The sequence below is a fragment of the Notolepis coatsorum genome (genome assembly GCF_963971535.1).
Source record: "Notolepis coatsorum genome assembly, chromosome: 10".
In the NCBI taxonomy this organism is placed as follows: domain Eukaryota; kingdom Metazoa; phylum Chordata; class Actinopteri; order Aulopiformes; family Paralepididae; genus Notolepis; species Notolepis coatsorum.
In genome coordinates, this window is record NC_140174.1 from 5421157 (window position 1) to 5440729 (window position 19573).

The 19573-nt window shown below is 49.2% G+C and overlaps 1 protein-coding gene across 1 annotated transcript in view; it reads right to left on the reverse strand.

Moving 5' to 3' along the window:
• stxbp4 (syntaxin binding protein 4) overlaps positions 1-19573 on the reverse strand; it is a gene marked incomplete at both ends in the record, with an annotated part of 209606 nt that overhangs the window by 154843 nt on the left and 35190 nt on the right. Inside the window, 4 exons of the mRNA XM_084322321.1 lie at positions 4790-4849; positions 6718-6824; positions 11958-12090; positions 12478-12589. Coding sequence (XP_084178447.1) covers positions 4790-4849; positions 6718-6824; positions 11958-12090; positions 12478-12589 — 412 coding nt within the window. The remainder of the gene's footprint in view (positions 1-4789; positions 4850-6717; positions 6825-11957; positions 12091-12477; positions 12590-19573) is intronic.

Consider the following 19573-nt stretch of genomic DNA (forward strand, 5'->3'; position numbering starts at 1 on the left):
CCAGTGACGAGTAATGTAAGGTAGGGATGTCCGATGTTATCGGCCTACCGATATTATCGGCCGATAGACATTGGCATTAAAATGTGATAACGGAAATTATCGGTATCGGTCCAATCCAATAAAAAGAATATTTATTTATTTATTTATTTTTTGGACATTTATTTAACCTTTATTTACCCAGGCAAGCAAGTAAGAACTAATTCAGATTTTATTTATTGTCAAAAGTATGCATAATGTTGTGTTAATTCCACGACAAGAGATATGTAATGTTAATTACCTGAAATTATTCCGTTTTTTTTTGGGGGGGAAACCCTGCATATATCTGTATCGGTTGATACCGGTTGATATCGGTATCGGAAATTAAGAGTTGGACAATATCGGTATATCGGTATCGATAAAAAAGCCAATATCGAACATCCCCAATGTAAGGCGTTACAATTTCCAAAATTACTAATTACTAATACTAATTACTAACTAGTTACTAATCCAAGTAACGCTGTGTTACTGTGCGACAGGGAAGCCTCTACCAGTGCCAGCGGTGGATGTACTCCAGAAAAACAACAGCAACTGGATCTAAGATCAGGGCAAACAGCACCCTGTGAGCGGAGAGAGAAGGTCTGGAGAAGCTCGTCGCTGGGTATATCGTCGAGGAGATGTTACACAGAGTATGCGGCAAAGGAAGCTAATTTGAAGGCCAGTTTTCACCACAGCTGACATCTGGACAGCTAACATCAGAAGCTTAACAGGTCGTGGGTAACTTTTCTGAAGGGGGGGGGGGGGAGTAACTAGTAACTAGTAGCTAATTACTAATTACTTTGATGACCCTGGGGACCTCAGCTGGGGTACAGTATCACCGGTCAGCCTGTGGAGGTTGATGAGGGAACCACCACCGGGGTTTAAGGACGACCTCCGTCTTATCTCCGCCATGTGGTCTGGTCTGGGCACACAGTGTGACACAGAGAAAGGCTTGGGACATCGGTTGATAGTGTTTGCGCAGTAACACATACTTACTGTGATTTTATTACTTTTATTTATTACTAATGTAAGGCTTTACAATTTCCAAAAGAGTCATTATTATATTACAGTTACTAATCCAAGTAACACTGCGTTACTGTGTTAACTTACATCGGCCCTAAAAAGGCCCTAAAACAAGGCTACAAACATCACAAAACAACTGGTCAGACTACTGCTTGGCCTTACTCCTATAGAACCCACCTCACCCTTGTCAATCTTTTTAACAATCTCGGATGGCTTAGAGTAGACGACAGAGTACAGCAACTTGCAATGGGCCTGGTCTACAAGATACACTACACCACTAAGATGTACCTGTCGAAAAACGTCCCAAAGGTCAGTGAAGTCCACGACCACAACACCAGAGGGAGCTCCACAAATCATGTTCAACCCAGATTCGGCTCAAACAAGGGACTAAACACATTTCGCAATTATGCCACAATAATGTGGAACGCCCTACCCACAGCCATAAAGGAATGTGAATCCCTACCCACCTTCAAAACCACTCTCAAAGAGCACCTACGGGTGGCTGCAATTAGAAACTGGCCCCGGTAATGTAAAAATACCCCCCCCCCCCACCCCCCCTCCAATGTACAGTTTCTTCCCTTCGGATGTATATATTTTTTTATGATCTCTTTTTTTTACACAGTACCATATATAGTACCATATATTTGTATGTCTTGTATGTCATAAATGTCTTGTATAGTTGAAAATGGAGGACCCTTATGTAAACAAGACGAAAGTCTTTTTCTGGTCTTCATCCTCTTAGCAGTTGTTAGTATTGAGCTTTATACAACGGCATGCAAATTTATTTTTTAAATCATCTCGCGGCCCACCCGTGGCTGCTCGCGGCCCACCTTTGGGTCGCGACCCCGACTTTGGGAACCACTGCTTTAAACAATGTTGGATGATGTAATTGATGGGTCATTTGTCATTGTAGAGCAAAGAAAAATCGCGGATTGATTGATTGATTATTTGCAATTTTATTTTAAATTTCTTCTTCCTTCCCCTGACTGGAGAGCTCACTCTCACACTGTCTGGCACACACACACACACACACACACACACACACACCACACACACACACACACACACACACACACACACACACACACACACACACACACACACACACACACACACACACACACACACACACACACACACTCCTGTCTGCAACGGCGGAGGAGAGTCAGACTGAGAGAGAGCTGGGTGTTGCGATGTTTTAAGTGAGCATGGCCTATTGAATTGATTGATTGGTTGATTGCAAATTTTATTACTGTACGCCTGGTTTCCAACTGGTTAAGTTTAGGCCCTCTAAAGTAGGTTTAAAAAAATAAATAAAAAAATAGGGCGAAGAAAACTTTTTTTTTCCTATAGGGCAAAGAAAACCTTTTAATTTGTTTTACCTACTTTCTATAGAAGCATCTAAGAATGAAGTTATATAGAAAGTAGGTCTGCATCCCCTTAACAATTGTGTGTATTGAGCCGTACTGTATTGTACCCATTCTGCATCTGGTAATAAAATGTTCAATCAATCATTCCAATAACACACAGTTGGATGTGTTAGTTTGTTGGATCCGTTGGATGCACTTCTGAGCTGCTTCCACATGGAGGCAACTTCTCTCAATCATTCCAATAACACACAGTTGGATGTGTTAGTTGGTTGGATGCACTTCCGAGCTGTTTCCACATGGAGGCAACTTCTCTCAATCATTCCAATAACACACAGTTGGATGTGTTAGTTGGTTGGATGCACTTCCGAGCTGGTTCCACATGGAGGCAACTTCTCTCAATCATTCCAATAACACACAGTTGGATGTGTTAGTTGGTTGGATGCACTTCCGAGCTGCTTCCACATGGAGGCAACTTGTCTTTTTTGTTGTTGTGGGAACTACTTTCTCTGGCGGATGGTTTTTTCAATAAATCTTCGAATAATGTGTGTTTATTGTATAGCAATAAGGTTGGATGAATGTGGCAGTTGTATAAAAGCATTACACCACTTGCAGTCGTGATTTGTGAACAATAAACCATGCCTAGGGGGGTCTAACAACCCTCGGCTGCGCCTCGGGCCTAACAACCACCCCTAGGCATGGTTTATTGTTCACAAACCACTCCTGCGCGTGATGTAATGCTTAAGTACTATTTGTACCCATTCTTATACTTGTGCTGTTCAAGTTGGTCATGAGCAGTTTTTTATACATAAACAGGTTGTTTTTAGTAATACTGTGCACGAGCATTACACTAGAGGTTCCAGTAGTGGGCAGCTTGAATTGCCAGGTCCTAGAACCAGCGCTTTAAGGATATCTTTTATTTTTAGAGCATTAACTCTTTAGATTAACCTGCCTCAAAACCTCTGCTGCATTTACAGTAGATTAACTTTTTTAAATAATCTTAAATTGTTTTTAACACTGTAAAGTATTTTTATTTATTTTTTGTTTTTTGTTTCTGTGCTTGCATGTAATTTTAGCCATCTTAATTGTTAGTTTCATTATGCATTGTGTGTTGAGTACTGACTTTTAATACTTTTGTTTTGCAATAATAATTGTTTTTGTATGTTTTTTTTGTGTGTGGACCCCAGGAAGACTAGCTGGTTGATATTGCACCAGCTAATGGGGATCCCTAATAAAATCAAATAAAATCAAATCAAATTCTGCAATATGTTAATAAAGTTTTCAATCAATCAATCAATCGTTGCCAGAATGCAATGATGGTTTTTTTTTGGGTCCTCTTATAACGTTAGATTGCATTTATACGTGGTCCTCGGTAGATGACGTGTGCGCCCGGGCAAGGTCACGTCAGCTACCAGCCAAAAAGCAGCATGTGGGTGAGGAAGAGGTGTAACGTAATCGCAAAAAATACGGCATCTAATTCGATGAAGCATCTGACACGGCAGCATGACAATGTGAAACTTGATGCAAAAAGATCCTGATGCTGACAGGGAAGCCTCTATACCAGTGCCAGCGACGGATGTACTCCAGAAAAACAACAGCAACTGGATCTAAGATCAGGGCAAACAGCACCCCGTGAACGGAGAAGGTCTGGAGAAGGTCTGGAGAGGCTCGTCGCTGGTATATCCACAAAGAACAATGTCAAGCTGCCAACAATGTTTGCTGGCTACACACACACACACACACATGCAGAGAGAGAGAGAGAGAGAGAGAGAGAGAGAGAGATAGAGAGAGAGAGAGAGAGAGAGAGAGAGAAGAGAGAGAGAGAGAGAGAGAGATGAAGGATGGAATATGCAGCGAAGGGAGCTAATTTGAAGGCCACACTACAGAGAGGTAGACTTTGTTTTTTCACCACAGCTGACATCTGGACAGCTAACATCAGAAGCTCAACAGGTCGTAGGTAACTTTTCTGAAGGGGGGGGGGGGGGGAGCGAAACTACGTAACTAGTAACGTAACTAGTAGCTAATTACTAATTACGTTGATCGCCCTGGGGACCTCAGCTGGGGTACAGTATCACCGGTCAGCCCGTGGAGGTTGATGAGGAACCACCACCGGGGGTTTTAAGGACGACCTCCGTCTTATCTCCGCCATGTGGTCTGGTCTGGGCACACAGTGTGACACGGGACAGAGAGAGGCTTGTTGGGACGATAGTGTTGCGCAGTAACACGTGATTTTATTACTTTATCAGTAACAAGAAATGTGTAAGGCTTTACAACTTCCAGCAAAAGTATAACTAGTAGCGTAACTAATTACTTTGATGGCCCTGGGGACCTCAGCTGGGGCACAGTATCAGCGCTCAGCCCGTGGAGGTTGATGAGGGACCCACCACCGGGGGGTAAGGGACGCCCTCCGTCTGATAAAGGATATCTCCACCACGGGGTCTGGTCTGCACACAGTGTGACAGAGAGGACAGAGAAAGGCTTGGGACGTCGGTTTGACAGTGTTGGGGACAGTCACGTAAGCTACTGTAACTTTATTACTATTATACTATTAAAGTAAGGCTTTATCATTTCCAAAATAGTAATCAAATTACAGTTACTAATCCAATCGTTGCCAAACATGCAATGTGTTTTTTATTTTGTCCTCCTAAAACGTTAGATTACGTTTCTACGTAGACATAACTAATTACTTTGATACAAAGTATTCAGTAAAGTCATTTTGATTGTTTTAATTTTTTTAATTTTTTTTTATTATCTTTTTCCTCTTTTCTTTTTTCCGTTTTTCTCCCATCCCAATGTTAGTCGTTATGCCAATTCCCAATCCCCTACCTGGTCGTTGCGCACTCTACCCCCTACCGTCAGTCTGGAGGGCGGAGACTATCACATGCTTCCTCCGACACATGTGTACCCAGCCCACCGCTTCTTTTCACCTGGCAGCGCGGACTCTCACTGGGGGAGTGTAACGTGTGGAAGGTCACACTACCTCCCTCCTAGATCCTTCCCTCGCTGTGCAGGCGCCCCGACCGAACTGTAGGAGTCGCTGTTTTACAACGACCAGGACCCACCCTCGCCGGGTTTCCCACCCTCTAACACTGGCAATTGTGTTAGTATGGAGTGGACGGTCGGCCAAGCCGGAGGCACCGCAGCTGGATTCGATCCCGCTGTCTCTGTGGTGGTGGGCAGACGCTTAGTCCGCTGCGCCGCTTCTCGTCTTCTATAACCCTTGGTTTCTCTCACTCTCTCTCTCTCTCCTAAGTACAGGATGGGGTGCAGGTGTGTCCTGGATTCCTGTTGTATGACCTGACTACTCTACTCCGTGTGAATCTCCTGGACTCTCTGAGAACCTGCTCCCGGCTACGACCGCCCCGCTCGTCTGACTACCCGTTAGGGATGGGACCGAATATTCGAATAGTCATTTCTGTTATTAAGATCAATTTCATTTTTTTTACAATTGAATATATATATATATATATATATATTTTATTTTTAATTTTTTTTATAAAATGCTTTTTTTTATTTTTTTGAAGCAAACATTCTTATTTAATTCCTTTTTATATTTAGAGGCAGCCTAATTTTCATAGCCTAATTGATCAAAAAGATGCACATGCTACTGTTTCTGTGTGTTTATTAAAGCTGGTTGATAGGCCAATGCAGTGCTGTTATTATAGGCTACGATGGTGAATGGTGTCATTTTGATTTATTGCCGGTCAGCTGATACAAATAAAAAATAAAAAATTATAATTAATATCATTTTTGTTTTAATATCATTTTTGGGGGGGGGGGGGCGAATATTCGAATATTCGATATTATGAAACACGAATTTTCGAATAGCACTTTTGCTAGAAAGTCCCATCCCTACTACCCGTCTGTGCGCCCACTCCCTGGACTGTCTAAGGACCTGGTTACCGCATTCTCCCTTTTCCCAATAAATATACCCGCCATTTGGGTTTTCTCTGATTCAACATCATCATCTCTGCCTGTGAGTGAGTGAGTGAGTGAGTGAGTGAGTGAGTGAGTGAGTGAGTGAGTGAGTGAGTGAGTGAGTGAGTGAGTGAGTGAGTGAGTGAGTGAGTGAGTGAGTGAGTGGGTGGGTGGGTGAGTGAGTGAGTGAGTGAGTGAGTGAGTGAGTGAGTGAGTGAGTGAGTGAGTGAGTGAGTGAGTGAGTGAGTGAGTGAGTGAGTGAGTGAGTGAGTGAGTGAGTGAGTGAGTGAGTGAGTGAGTGAGTGAGTGAGTGAGTGAGTGAGTGAGTGAGCTGCAGACTGCATGGAAGCAGGGAAAACAGGTCTAATCTTAAATGGATGGATGGGGAGCTGACCTGAGTTTGGTGCGTGTCAGAATGCTCCTGGCCTCCTCGTTCGTCACCCCGATGAGAGACTCCTTGTTGATGGACACCAGCTGGTCCCCCGCCTGCAGTCTGCCGTCCTGCAACACGCAATACACACACAGAGACAATCATCCCATATTTGTTGTGACCCATTGTCACCTCCATATTTCGTTCGGACGAGGAAGTCCTACGCTTTGTTTTGACTCGAGAGGCGAAAAATAAAAGGCAGTGGACGGCCATTTTGGATAATTACACTGAATTATTGCGGTGCACACATTACCAAAAACCTATGTGAAATACTCATTTTCCGTGGGATCTTTATAAACTTTGGACCTGTATGACTAGAAGACTTCAGGCTATGGAACCGTTATTGTAGTGGATGTCCCTTACGGGCATCCATAGCTGTTGCTGTAAGGCGTGGCGCAGGCGCAGTTGTGTTAGATGAATAAAGACGTTACTTGAAATGGCCACGCTGTCTGAGTCCTTATATGAAACACCACCTAAGCTTTACCACATGGTGTCAGAAGTGTTCAACCCATGTCAGAAGGGTTAACCCGTTACCTAGGAGACGAAGAGAAGAGACTGGTCAAGCGGCGAGAGAGATATTACAGGCTATTACAAGAGATAGCACAACAGCTAACGTTAGCTAACTATGTCGGACGGCGAAGGGGCACCAGCGGCAGCAAGGGCGCCGCCACCAGCACCGGCAGCAGGTCGCGCGCAGACAGACAGTTTCCATGTCAGCGCACCGGAGAAGTTTGACTGCACAGACGGCAAGAACTGGCCGAGATGGATCCGGAGGTTTGACAGATATCGCGTTGCATCGGGACTGGAGAGGAAGGGAGAGGCTTTCCAAGTCAATACGCTGATATACTTCATGGGAGATGAAGCGGAGGACATTCTAAATGCTACTCAGCTGAGTGCACAGGAAAGGCTTGTATATGCAACTGTGGTTACGTGTTTGGAAGAACATTTCGTAGGGCGACATAACGTCATATTCGAGCGTGCGCAGTTTAATGTACGTAAACAAGAGCCAGGGGAAGCCGCGGATAGCTTCATAACGGCAGTGCATAAACTCGCAGAACACTGTAACTTTGGGGTGTTGAGGGAGGAGTTAATCCGGGATCGCATTATTGTCGGGATAAAAGACCTGGCCCTTTCAGAGAAACTGCAGCTAGACGCTGACATGACATTGAACAAGGCTATCAGTCAAGTGAAACAGCAGGAAACGGTGAAGCAGCAACAGACTGTGATGCGGGGCGGGGCTACACACACAGAGGAAAGGAGAGAGGTGGATGCGATCTCTCGTCCATTCAAAAAGAAAGAGGCATATGGTCACAAACAAACAGGGTATACCAGAACAAGACAGACAGAGACAGTCAAAAACACAGAAAAATGTCAGAAATGTGGTCGATTTTCCCCCCATAGCTGGAGAGAATGTCCAGCTAGCAATGCAGAATGTAGAAAGTGCCACAAGACAGGGCATTTTGCTGCAGTGTGCCGTTTCGCACAGCCAGTGTATGAGATGCTAGAGGAGGGAGAGTTACAACAGGACACCCTTTTTCTAGGAGAAGTGAAGGATCATGTCTCTGGCTGGCACACAGACATAGAACTCAATGGAGAAGTGATCTCTTTTAAAATAGACACAGGAGCAGCAGTCACTGCTTCCCCACCAGGCTATATAAATATAGCAGAGACGGCCCCTTGATGGCAACAGATAAGAAGCTATATGGGCCCAATAACATGGTGCTGCAGGTAGCAGGGCAAGTCATATGCCAGCTCAAGAGCAAAAGTGGAACGGTTGCCCAGCCGGTATTTGTAGTAGATTCTTTAGTCAGACCCTTATTAGGTCTGCCAGCAGTTGAAGCCTTGCGACTGGTAGAGCGGGTTGATGAACTGGAGGACCCAGGGGACTTTTTCAGGCGTAAATTCCCCACAGTGTTTGCAGGCCTGGGGAGGCTAGAGGGGGATTACTGCATTCGCCTGAAGGAGGATGCAGTACCATACGCACTCACTACTCCACGCAGGGTGCCTATACCACTAGCAGACAAAGTCATGGAGGAGTTGGAGAGAATGGAAAAAATGGGAGTAATTTCAAGGATAGAAAGGCCAACGCCGTGGTGTGCGGGTATGGTACCCGTGATAAAGCCCAACAAGACAGACATCAGGATCTGCGTGGATCTGACTAGACTCAATGAGGCGGTATGTAGAGAACGACACATACTACCATCGGTAGAGCAGTCATTGGCTCAATTGAATGGGGCAAAGATCTTCACTAAGCTAGACGCACGCTCAGGGTTCTGGCAGATTCCCCTATCAGAAGAATGCAGAGAGCTCACCACATTTGTTACTCCATGTGGCCGCTTCTGTTTCGATGTCCTGCCGTTCGGGATCAGCTCTGGTCCAGAACATTTTCAGAGGCGCATGTCGCAGCTCTTGGACGGGCTGACGGGCATAATATGCCACGCAGATGATGTGCTGGTATGTGGCGTAGATAGGGCCCAGCATGATGAGAGGCTCACTGCGGTCCTATCCAGGCTTCAGGAAGCCGGCCTGACCCTAAATGAAAAGTGCGTGTTCGCACAGACAGAGTTGGTGTTCGTGGGCCACAAAGTCAGTGCAGGGGGCATAGCGCCAGACCCAGAGAAAGTGAGGGCAATTTTAGACATGCCCGCTCCACAAAATGTCGCAGACGTGAGACGGTTCCTGGGCATGGCCACATACATGGGAAAGTTTGTACCTCTTTTCACCGACACTACCAAACCACTACGGGATTTACTGGTGAAAGAGAATGCCTGGGTGTGGGGAGAGGTGCAGCAGACAGCCTTTGAAAAGGTGAAGTCTGATCTGGCCTCAGATAGGGTGCTAGCACAGTACACACCAAATGCTAAGACAAGAGTGTCTGCAGATGCATCATCTTTTGGAGTGGGAGCAGTCCTCACCCAAATGCAGGACAACAAGGAGTGGCGCCCGATATATAGCCTATATCTCACGCAGTCTCTCTGACACAGAGCAGAGATATGCCCAGGTGGAGAATGAGGCGCTGGCAGTAACATGGGCATGCGAAAGGCTCAGCTCGTATATAATAGGCCTTCAATTTACCATAGAGACCGACCACAAGCCACTGTTGGCTCTGTTAGGTACGAAGGCACTAGATGACTTACCCCCAAGAATCCAGCGCTTTAGGCTTAGACTACTGAGATATACATACCACATAGTATATGTCCCAGGGAAAGCGTTGATAACGGCAGATGCATTATCAAGGGCCCCAATGTGCGCACACTGACAGAGGAGGAAAGAGAGCTGGAAGGAGAAGCACAGGTGTTTGTTGAGGCAGTACAGCAGGGCCTACCAGCGTCTAAGGCAAAGCTGCAACAGATTGCTGAGGAACAGCAAAAGGACTCTGTCTGCAGACAGCTTATACAGCAGTGCAAAAAGGGGTGGCCAAGACAGGAGGAACTGCCACAGCAGCTAAAGCCCTACTGGATCTACCAGAGTGAGCTATACGGTGCAGGAGGCCTTTAAATGAAAGGACGGAGGATAGTAGTACCAGAGACTTTGCAAACAGAAATGCTGGCACGTTTACATGAGGGACACATGGGGATATCTAAGTGCAGAGCGAGAGCAGAGCAGTCAGTGTGGTGGATGGGCTTAAGTAGTCAGATCGCTAAGGTAGTAACACAGTGTGAAACATGTGTGAAGAGTCAGACACGGCATCCAGAGCCAATGATGCCATCGGCATTGCCTCAGCGGCCGTGGCAAAAGGTAGGGGTGGATATGTTTTACATAAAGGGCACCACCTACCTGTTAGCAGTAGACTACTATTCAAGGTACATTGAAATAGAGAAAACCCCCATTACCACAACTAAAGGAGTGATCGAGGCGTTAAAGGCCATGTACTCCAGACACGGGGTCCCAGAGGTCCTGCGGAGTGATAATGGTCCACAGTTTGCGTCAGCGGAATTTGCCGCCTTTGCCACAGATTATGACTTTGCTCATGTGACAAGTAGCCCGTACTTTGCCCAGAGCAATGGAGAGGCAGAGAGAGCTGTCAAGACGGCTAAGTCACTGTTGAGTAAGAATGAAGACCCACACAGGGCACTGTTAGCGTACAGAGTCACACCATTGCAGCATGGACCATCACCTGCTGAGCTCCAGATGGGCAGGAAGCTCCGCTCCCCACTGCCACAGGCGCCTGCCCACCTGAAACCACAATGGCCCAAAACGAAGGCCTTTCAGGAAAAGGACTACCAACTGAAACTGAGACAGACGCAGAACTTTAATGAGAGACACCGGGCCACACAGAGGCCGGAACTGAGACCGGGTCAATCGGTGTGGATCTCCACTTCAAAACGGTCAGCTACGGTGCTCAGGAAGGCTGACACGCCACGCTCCTATGTGGTCCGGGCAGGAGAAGAGGTGGTGAGGAGGAACAGGGCTCATCTGCAAGCTCTCCCTGAGCCACAAGAGACACCGACTCCACAGGAGGAGCAAACAACAGAGGAGGAAATAGCGCCAAGCGCCCTGACTAGAGAGAGAGAGAGTACAGAGACTAAAGTGAGAGACGTTCCGAGACGGCAGATAAAGCCGCCAGAATGGCTCAAGGACTACGTTCAGTAAAAGAAAAAGAAAAATGAGTGCTTCACCTTACAGCTAGAAGGCACTTACCTGTATTATCTGTGCAGGGATGTTATGTAATGTTACATCATTATGGTTCTCTTTAGAGTATTTCAACATATACTGTACTTGAGGATGTTAGGTTTATTCCTGGGAGAAGGAGAGATGTAATGGATGTCTGTAGTAGATGTCTGAATATACTGGAGGATGTTTATACTTGAGGAGGTTAGGTTTATTCCTGGGAGAAGGGGAGATGTAGTGGATGTCCCTTACGGGCATCCATAGCTGTTGCTGTAAGGCGTGGCGCAGGCGCAGTTGTGTTAGATGAATAAAGACGTTACTTGAAATGGCCACGCTGTCTGAGTCCTTATATGAAACACCACCTAAGCTTTACCACAGTTATGTTTTCCAGATCCACCTCTCAGCTTGAATTGAATATTTTTTGCTTTTCACATCAAATATTGATATGCATTTAAAGTCCCACCACTAATATATATATATTATATATATATTTTATGCCTTGTTGAATATCATTCCTCTTTCTATCTTTCTGATACAGCGCTGCTGGGCACTGCAGTACATGAAACCACCTGTTGGAGCGGAACAACATTCACCTTCTGACAGTCCCCTCCTGGCACCATTTCCTGAATGAACACCATTGGTCCCTCGGGGCGGTTAGCTCCGCCCTTGATGACAAGGCCTAAGCCTGTTCCCTTGGAGACGCATATCAACTGAATGACACTGTCACTGGGGAGAAGAGATGGGGAGAGAGAGGGAGGAAGTGGGTCATAGTCGTCGTTCTCCTGTATCCATACAGTAACATGACCAAGAGAAACAAAACGAAGGATGGTAAAGGTAAGGTGAGAGAGAGAGAGAGAGAGAGAGAGAGAGAGAGAGAGAGAGAGAGAGATCAGAATGAAAGTAGGGAAAGGAGAGGGTGGGGTAGAGGCGAGGGATACAGTCTGACTACAAGCCTACATGATTAAAAACACAAAGTCATGCTGCTTTCATTCAATCTATCTTTCTCTCTCTCTATCCTTTTGTCTCCCTCCCACACGTATGCATTATGCAACGTGTGTATATTGTTATCATCTTTCTGTGGACATTAAGAGGGGTGTGAGCTCCGCAGCGTACCTGAAGGTGTGGGGGCTGGTTGTGTAGCAGGTGACCCCTTCCTTGGGACTGAGGAGCTGGGGGCTTTCAGATCTGGAGGAAGAGGAGGAGGAGGCCGTGTCTGTCAGCTTGCCTACAGAGAGAGAGTAGAAGGTAGAACGAAGAGGGAGAGGGAGAGGAGAGAGAGAGAGAGAGAGAGAGAGAGAGAGAGAGAGAGAGAGAGAGAGAGAGAGAGAGAGAGAGAGAGAGAGAGAGAGAGAGAGAGAGAGAGAGAGAGAGTGGGGCACGTCAGATGAGGAAGTCAGAGGAGAGGCTTTGAAAGACCAAGACAATCATATTGATTATGTTCTTAACCAGCTGGGTGGTGCACATCAATAATACCCTTCATCATCATCAACATCCTCATCACCATCACCACCACCACCACCACCACTACCATCACTGACATGGTGGAGGAAGGTGGGGGAGGGACAAACTATTTTAGTTTGTGTAGTTTATACAGGACATATTGTGAGGTTTTGCCCGCTGCTCACCACCTTTTCTCTGTTTCTTTAAAGCCTACTGTTAGAAATTCCCTTCTCACTCACTCTCTCTAGCCCCCACCCTCTCGTTCTTTACTCTCGTTTACTCTCAGTGGCCACACCTGGACTATTATCAATTACCTCTCGCACCTGTGGTGGCAGGCTAATTAGTTCCCCTGTGGGCTTTAAATACCAGGGCTCTTCCCCTCGTTTCGGCGTGGGGTCGTGTTGTATTCATGCTGAGTCATATTCTCTAACATCTAGACTCTTTCGGGAGATCCTCTGGTCTACCAATGCTGTAAGATGGATCTCTCCAGCCTTGAGATGTTTGCTCCAGCCTTCGTCTGCTGTCGCCGTAGCCTGTGGAGGAGACTGTTCTGCGCTCCCTGTAACTTCCACGGGAGGCACCCCAGCGCTCCACTGCAGACCCCAGCGCAGCTGTTCGTCCTGACGCACATCTAGACCAACGCGCATCTCCCGGACCCTCGGGCTTGGCACGCTCTCCAGTCACCAGCGCGCAACGCGCATCTTCAAGGGCTTTGGCCACCTGTCGCCGTTTGCCTGGAGGGAGACATTGTACTGCGCTCTCTAATTCTCTACGGGAGGTATTCCAGTGTTCCACTCCAGACCAGCGCGCCAGATGCGCTCAAGCCTTCGCCACCTGCCGCCGTTTGCCTGGAGGGAGACACTGTACTGCGCTCTCTAATCCTCTACGGGAGGTATTCCAGTGTTCCACTTCAGACCTTCGAGCTTGGCACGCTCCTCCGTACCAGCGCACAGACGCGCATCTTCCAGACCTTCGAGCTTGGCACGCTCCTCCGTACCAGCGCACAGACGCGCATCTTCCAGACCTTCGAGCTTGGCACGCTCCTCCGTACCAGCGCACAGACGCGCATCTTCCAGACCTTCGAGCTTGGCACGCTCTCCAGACCTCAGCGCGCCGACGCGCATCTTCCAGACCTTCCTGCTTGGCACACTCCTCCACGCAGACGCACCAGATGCGTCTCTCGGTTCCGACGCGCACACCAAGGTGAGGCGCGCACTCTGTTCCTCGGCTCCGACAGCGGCTACCCGGTGGACGACACCCTCGCCACCGCCACTGTTCCGACGCGCACACCAAGGTGTGGCGCGCACTCTGTTCCTCGGCTCCGACAGCGGCTACCCGGTGGACGACACCCTCGCCACCGCCACTGTTCCGACGCGCACACCAAGGTGTGGCGCGCACTCTGTTCCTCGGCTCCGACAGCGGCTACCCGGTGGACGACACCCTCGCCACCGCCACTGTTCCGACGCGCACACCAAGGTGTGGCGCGCACTCTGTTCCTCGGCTCCGACAGTCGGCTACCCGGTGGACGACACCCTCGCCACCGCCACTGTTCCAGCACTCTGTCCCTCGGCTCGGACAGCCAGCCACCCGGTGGCGATGCCCTCGCCCCGCTGCTGTCCCTGTACCATTACGCTTACGCCTGGGTGAGTTTTGATTGTGATGTCACTCACCCAGCGTAGTGCCCTTGCCCCCGTTCCCGCTGCTGTCCCTGTACCTTTACGCATACGCCTGGGTGAGTTTTGATTGTGATGTCACTCACTCAGCGTAGTGCCCTTGCCCCCGTTCCCGCTGCTGTCCCTGTACCTTTACGCATACGCCTGGGTGAGTTTTGATTGTGATGTCACTCACTCAGCGTAATGCCTCTTGCCCCCGTTCCCGCTGCTGTCCCTGTACCTTTACGCATACGCCTGGGTGAGTTTTGATTGTGATGTCACTCACTCAGCGTAATGCCCCTTGCCCTCGTCCCGCTGCTGTTCCTGCACCATTACGCATACGCCTGGGTGAGTTTTGATTGTGATGTCACTCACCCAGCGTATTGCCTCCTTTAGTTCTCACTTAGTTATTAGTTTGGACATTTCATCTCCCACTCTGTTTTGTTCTCTCGTGGATATTATTTTGGACATTTCATCTCCCACTGTGTGTTTGTTCACACGAAGATAGTATTTACTTTGTTACTTTGTTATTTGGACTGTTCTGCATCTGCTTTGTTTGTTCCCTTTGAATATTAACCCTCTCCTCTGTTCTGCAGAGCGGCCCAGATGTTTTCCCACCAGTCCCCAGTTCCTCCCTGTCCCCAGCCCGCCTCCGCGGTTCTCTGTCCCCAGTTCCTCCCTGTTCCCCAGCCCGCCTCCGCGGGCCTCAGTCCCCTCTGTCCCAAGTTCTCCCCTTCTAGTTCCACCTAGTCCCTAGTCCTCTATCCCTAGTTCTCCTAGTCCCTAGTCCTCTTTCCCTAGTTCTCCTAGTCTCTAGTTCCTCTGTTCCCTAGGCGTTCCCTTAACCTTCCCTTAGGCGTTCCCTTACCTTCCCATAGTGTTCCCTTTTCCTGCCCGCCTCTTAAAGGCACTTTACCTTCCCCTCTTGTGTTATTCCAGTGTTTTGTGTTTTCTCCCTTAAAGGGACAGTGCCCTTTTTCCCTGTTCTAAATAAATATCTGTTTCTTGGCAAACCATCATACCTGTCTTGTGTTGTGCGATTGGGGTCGGTTACAAACCATAACAGTACGACCCCACCAAATCGACGACCCCAGCCAGCACAGACGGTGTATGTTGAGTTTGCCTTTTCTTTTTCTTGTTCCCTCTAGCTCCCCTGTTAGCCCTGTTAGCTCCCCTGTTAGCTTGTTAGTCTCCCCTCTAGCTCCCCTGTTAGCCCTGTTAGCTTCCCTGTTTGCCCAGTTTAGCTTCCCTGTTAGTCCTGTTTAGCTCCCTTGTTAGCCTGTTACTCCCCTGTTTAGCTTGTTAGTCTCCCCGGTTAGCTCCCCTGTTTGCTTCCCGTTTTGCCCTGTTTGACCCCCCTGTAGCTAGCCATGCCCTGGCAGCTAACCCAGTCCCTCAGCAGAGCCCCTGTCTGCTAGCTTAGCCCCGGCTGCTAGCACAGCCTCTATGTTTATGCAGCCCTTGCTGCTGGCATAGGCCCTGTAGCTAGCCATGCCCTGGCGGCTAACCCAGTTTCCCTCTGCATGGCCCCGGTCTGCTAGCTTGGCCCCGACTGTTAGCACAGCCTCTATGTTTATGCAGCCTTGCAGCTGGCATAGGCCCTGTAGCTAGCCAGGCCCAAGCAGCTAACCCGGTCCCTCTGCATGGCCTCCACTTTTTTGTGTAGTTTATCCCACTGCTAGGACTGCCCTTTCAGCTAGCAAGGTCAGTTTTTCTCACACAGCTAGGACTGTCCTTCCAGCTAGCTTGTGCTCTCATGCTGGTCCAGCCCTGTCTGCCAGCCTAGCTCCGGCAGCTAGCGCAGCCTCTATGTTGATGTAGCAGTACAGCTAGCATAGGCCCTGTAGCTATCAGTGCCCTGGCAGCTACCCTTTCCCTCTGCTAGCCTGGCTCCGGCAGCTTGCGCAGCCTCTATGTTGATGTAGCAGTACAGCTAGCATAGGCCCTGTAGCTATCAGTGCCCTGGCAGCTAACCTTCCCTCTGCTAGCCCTTTCCCGGTGCTTCCATGGTTACCCCTTAGCTACCCTGCTTGCCCCTCAGTTCCTCTAGACCAGTTGCTCTAGACCAGTTCTCTAGACCCAGTTCCTCTAGACCAGTTCCTCTAGACCAGTTCTCTAGACCAGTTCTCTAAACCAGTTCTCTAGACCAGTTCTCTTGCCCAGTTCGCTAGACTAGTTCTCTAGACCCAGTTCCTCTAGACCAGTTGCCCCTCTGCTACCCTAGTTACCCCTCGGCGACCCTGTTTCTTTTGCTAGCCCCACTCTTGTGGTGGCTTCCCCTGCTGGCTTGGCCAGTACCTCTTGTTTTGCCCCCTGCCACTCTGTCTGTATTTGTTTTGGGTCGCCGGGTGGCTCCCGTTGAGGGGGGGGTACTGTGAGGTTTTGCCCGCTGCTCACCACCTTTTCTCTGTTTCTTTAAAGCCTACTGTTAGAAATTCCCTTCTCACTCACTCTCTCTAGCCCCCACCCTCTCGTTCTTTACTCTCGTTTACTCTCAGTGGCCACACCTGGACTATTATCAATTACCTCTCGCACCTGTGGTGGCAGGCTAATTAGTTCCCCTGTGGGCTTTAAATACCAGGGCTCTTCCCCTCGTTTCGGCGTGGGGTCGTGTTGTATTCATGCTGAGTCATATTCTCTAACATCTAGACTCTTTCGGGAGATCCTCTGGTCTACCAATGCTGTAAGATGGATCTCTCCAGCCTTGAGATGTTTGCTCCAGCCTTCGTCTGCTGTCGCCGTAGCCTGTGGAGGAGACTGTTCTGCGCTCCCTGTAACTTCCACGGGAGGCACCCCAGCGCTCCACTGCAGACCCCAGCGCAGCTGTTCGTCCTGACGCACATCTAGACCAACGCGCATCTCCCGGACCCTCGGGCTTGGCACGCTCTCCAGTCACCAGCGCGCAACGCGCATCTTCAAGGGCTTTGGCCACCTGTCGCCGTTTGCCTGGAGGGAGACATTGTACTGCGCTCTCTAATTCTCTACGGGAGGTATTCCAGTGTTCCACTCCAGACCAGCGCGCCAGATGCGCTCAAGCCTTCGCCACCTGCCGCCGTTTGCCTGGAGGGAGACACTGTACTGCGCTCTCTAATCCTCTACGGGAGGTATTCCAGTGTTCCACTTCAGACCTTCGAGCTTGGCACGCTCCTCCGTACCAGCGCACAGACGCGCATCTTCCAGACCTTCGAGCTTGGCACGCTCCTCCGTACCAGCGCACAGACGCGCATCTTCCAGACCTTCGAGCTTGGCACGCTCCTCCGTACCAGCGCACAGATGCGCATCTTCCAGACCTTCGAGCTTGGCACGCTCTCCAGACCTCAGCGCGCCGACGCGCATCTTCCAGACCTTCCTGCTTGGCACACTCCTCCACGCAGACGCACCAGATGCGTCTCTCGGTTCCGACGCGCACACCAAGGTGAGGCGCGCACTCTGTTCCTCGGCTCCGACAGCGGCTACCCGGTGGACGACACCCTCGCCACCGCCACTGTTCCGACGCGCACACCAAGGTGTGGCGCGCACTCTGTTCCTCGGCTCCGACAGCGGCTACCCGGTGGACGACACCCTCGCCACCGCCACTGTTCCGACGCGCACACCAAGGTGTGGCGCGCACTCTGTTCCTCGGCTCCGACAGCGGCTACCCGGTGGACGACACCCTCGCCACCGCCACTGTTCCGACGCGCACACCAAGGTGTGGCGCGCACTCTGTTCCTCGGCTCCGACAGTCGGCTACCCGGTGGACGACACCCTCGCCACCGCCACTGTTCCAGCACTCTGTCCCTCGGCTCGGACAGCCAGCCACCCGGTGGCGATGCCCTCGCCCCGCTGCTGTCCCTGTACCATTACGCTTACGCCTGGGTGCGTTTTGATTGTGATGTCACTCACCCAGCGTAGTGCCCTTGCCCCCGTTCCCGCTGCTGTCCCTGTACCTTTACGCATACGCCTGGGTGAGTTTTGATTGTGATGTCACTCACTCAGCGTAGTGCCCTTGCCCCCGTTCCCGCTGCTGTCCCTGTACCTTTACGCATACGCCTGGGTGAGTTTTGATTGTGATGTCACTCACTCAGCGTAATGCCTCTTGCCCCCGTTCCCGCTGCTGTCCCTGTACCTTTACGCATACGCCTGGGTGAGTTTTGATTGTGATGTCACTCACTCAGCGTAATGCCCCTTGCCCTCGTCCCGCTGCTGTTCCTGCACCATTACGCATACGCCTGGGTGAGTTTTGATTGTGATGTCACTCACCCAGCGTATTGCCTCCTTTAGTTCTCACTTAGTTATTAGTTTGGACATTTCATCTCCCACTCTGTTTTGTTCTCTCGTGGATATTATTTTGGACATTTCATCTCCCACTGTGTGTTTGTTCACACGAAGATAGTATTTACTTTGTTACTTTGTTATTTGGACTGTTCTGCATCTGCTTTGTTTGTTCCCTTTGAATATTAACCCTCTCCTCTGTTCTGCAGAGCGGCCCAGATGTTTTCCCACCAGTCCCCAGTTCCTCCCTGTCCCCAGCCCGCCTCCGCGGTTCTCTGTCCCCAGTTCCTCCCTGTTCCCCAGCCCGCCTCCGCGGGCCTCAGTCCCCTCTGTCCCAAGTTCTCCCCTTCTAGTTCCACCTAGTCCCTAGTCCTCTATCCCTAGTTCTCCTAGTCCCTAGTCCTCTTTCCCTAGTTCTCCTAGTCTCTAGTTCCTCTGTTCCCTAGGCGTTCCCTTAACCTTCCCTTAGGCGTTCCCTTACCTTCCCATAGTGTTCCCTTTTCCTGCCCGCCTCTTAAAGGCACTTTACCTTCCCCTCTTGTGTTATTCCAGTGTTTTGTGTTTTCTCCCTTAAAGGGACAGTGCCCTTTTTCCCTGTTCTAAATAAATATCTGTTTCTTGGCAAACCATCATACCTGTCTTGTGTTGTGCGATTGGGGTCGGTTACAAACCATAACACATATAATGCAATAGAATATACCATTAATATAATATAATATAGTGTAAGTGTAAGATTTACAAATATACAGTTAAAAGATACATTTAAAAGATAAGCTACTGTATACAGTAGTCATAACAATGCCTGCACTTACAACTTAACTCTTTCTCTGCCAACAACGATTAAACTCGTTATTGGCCGCCAATCG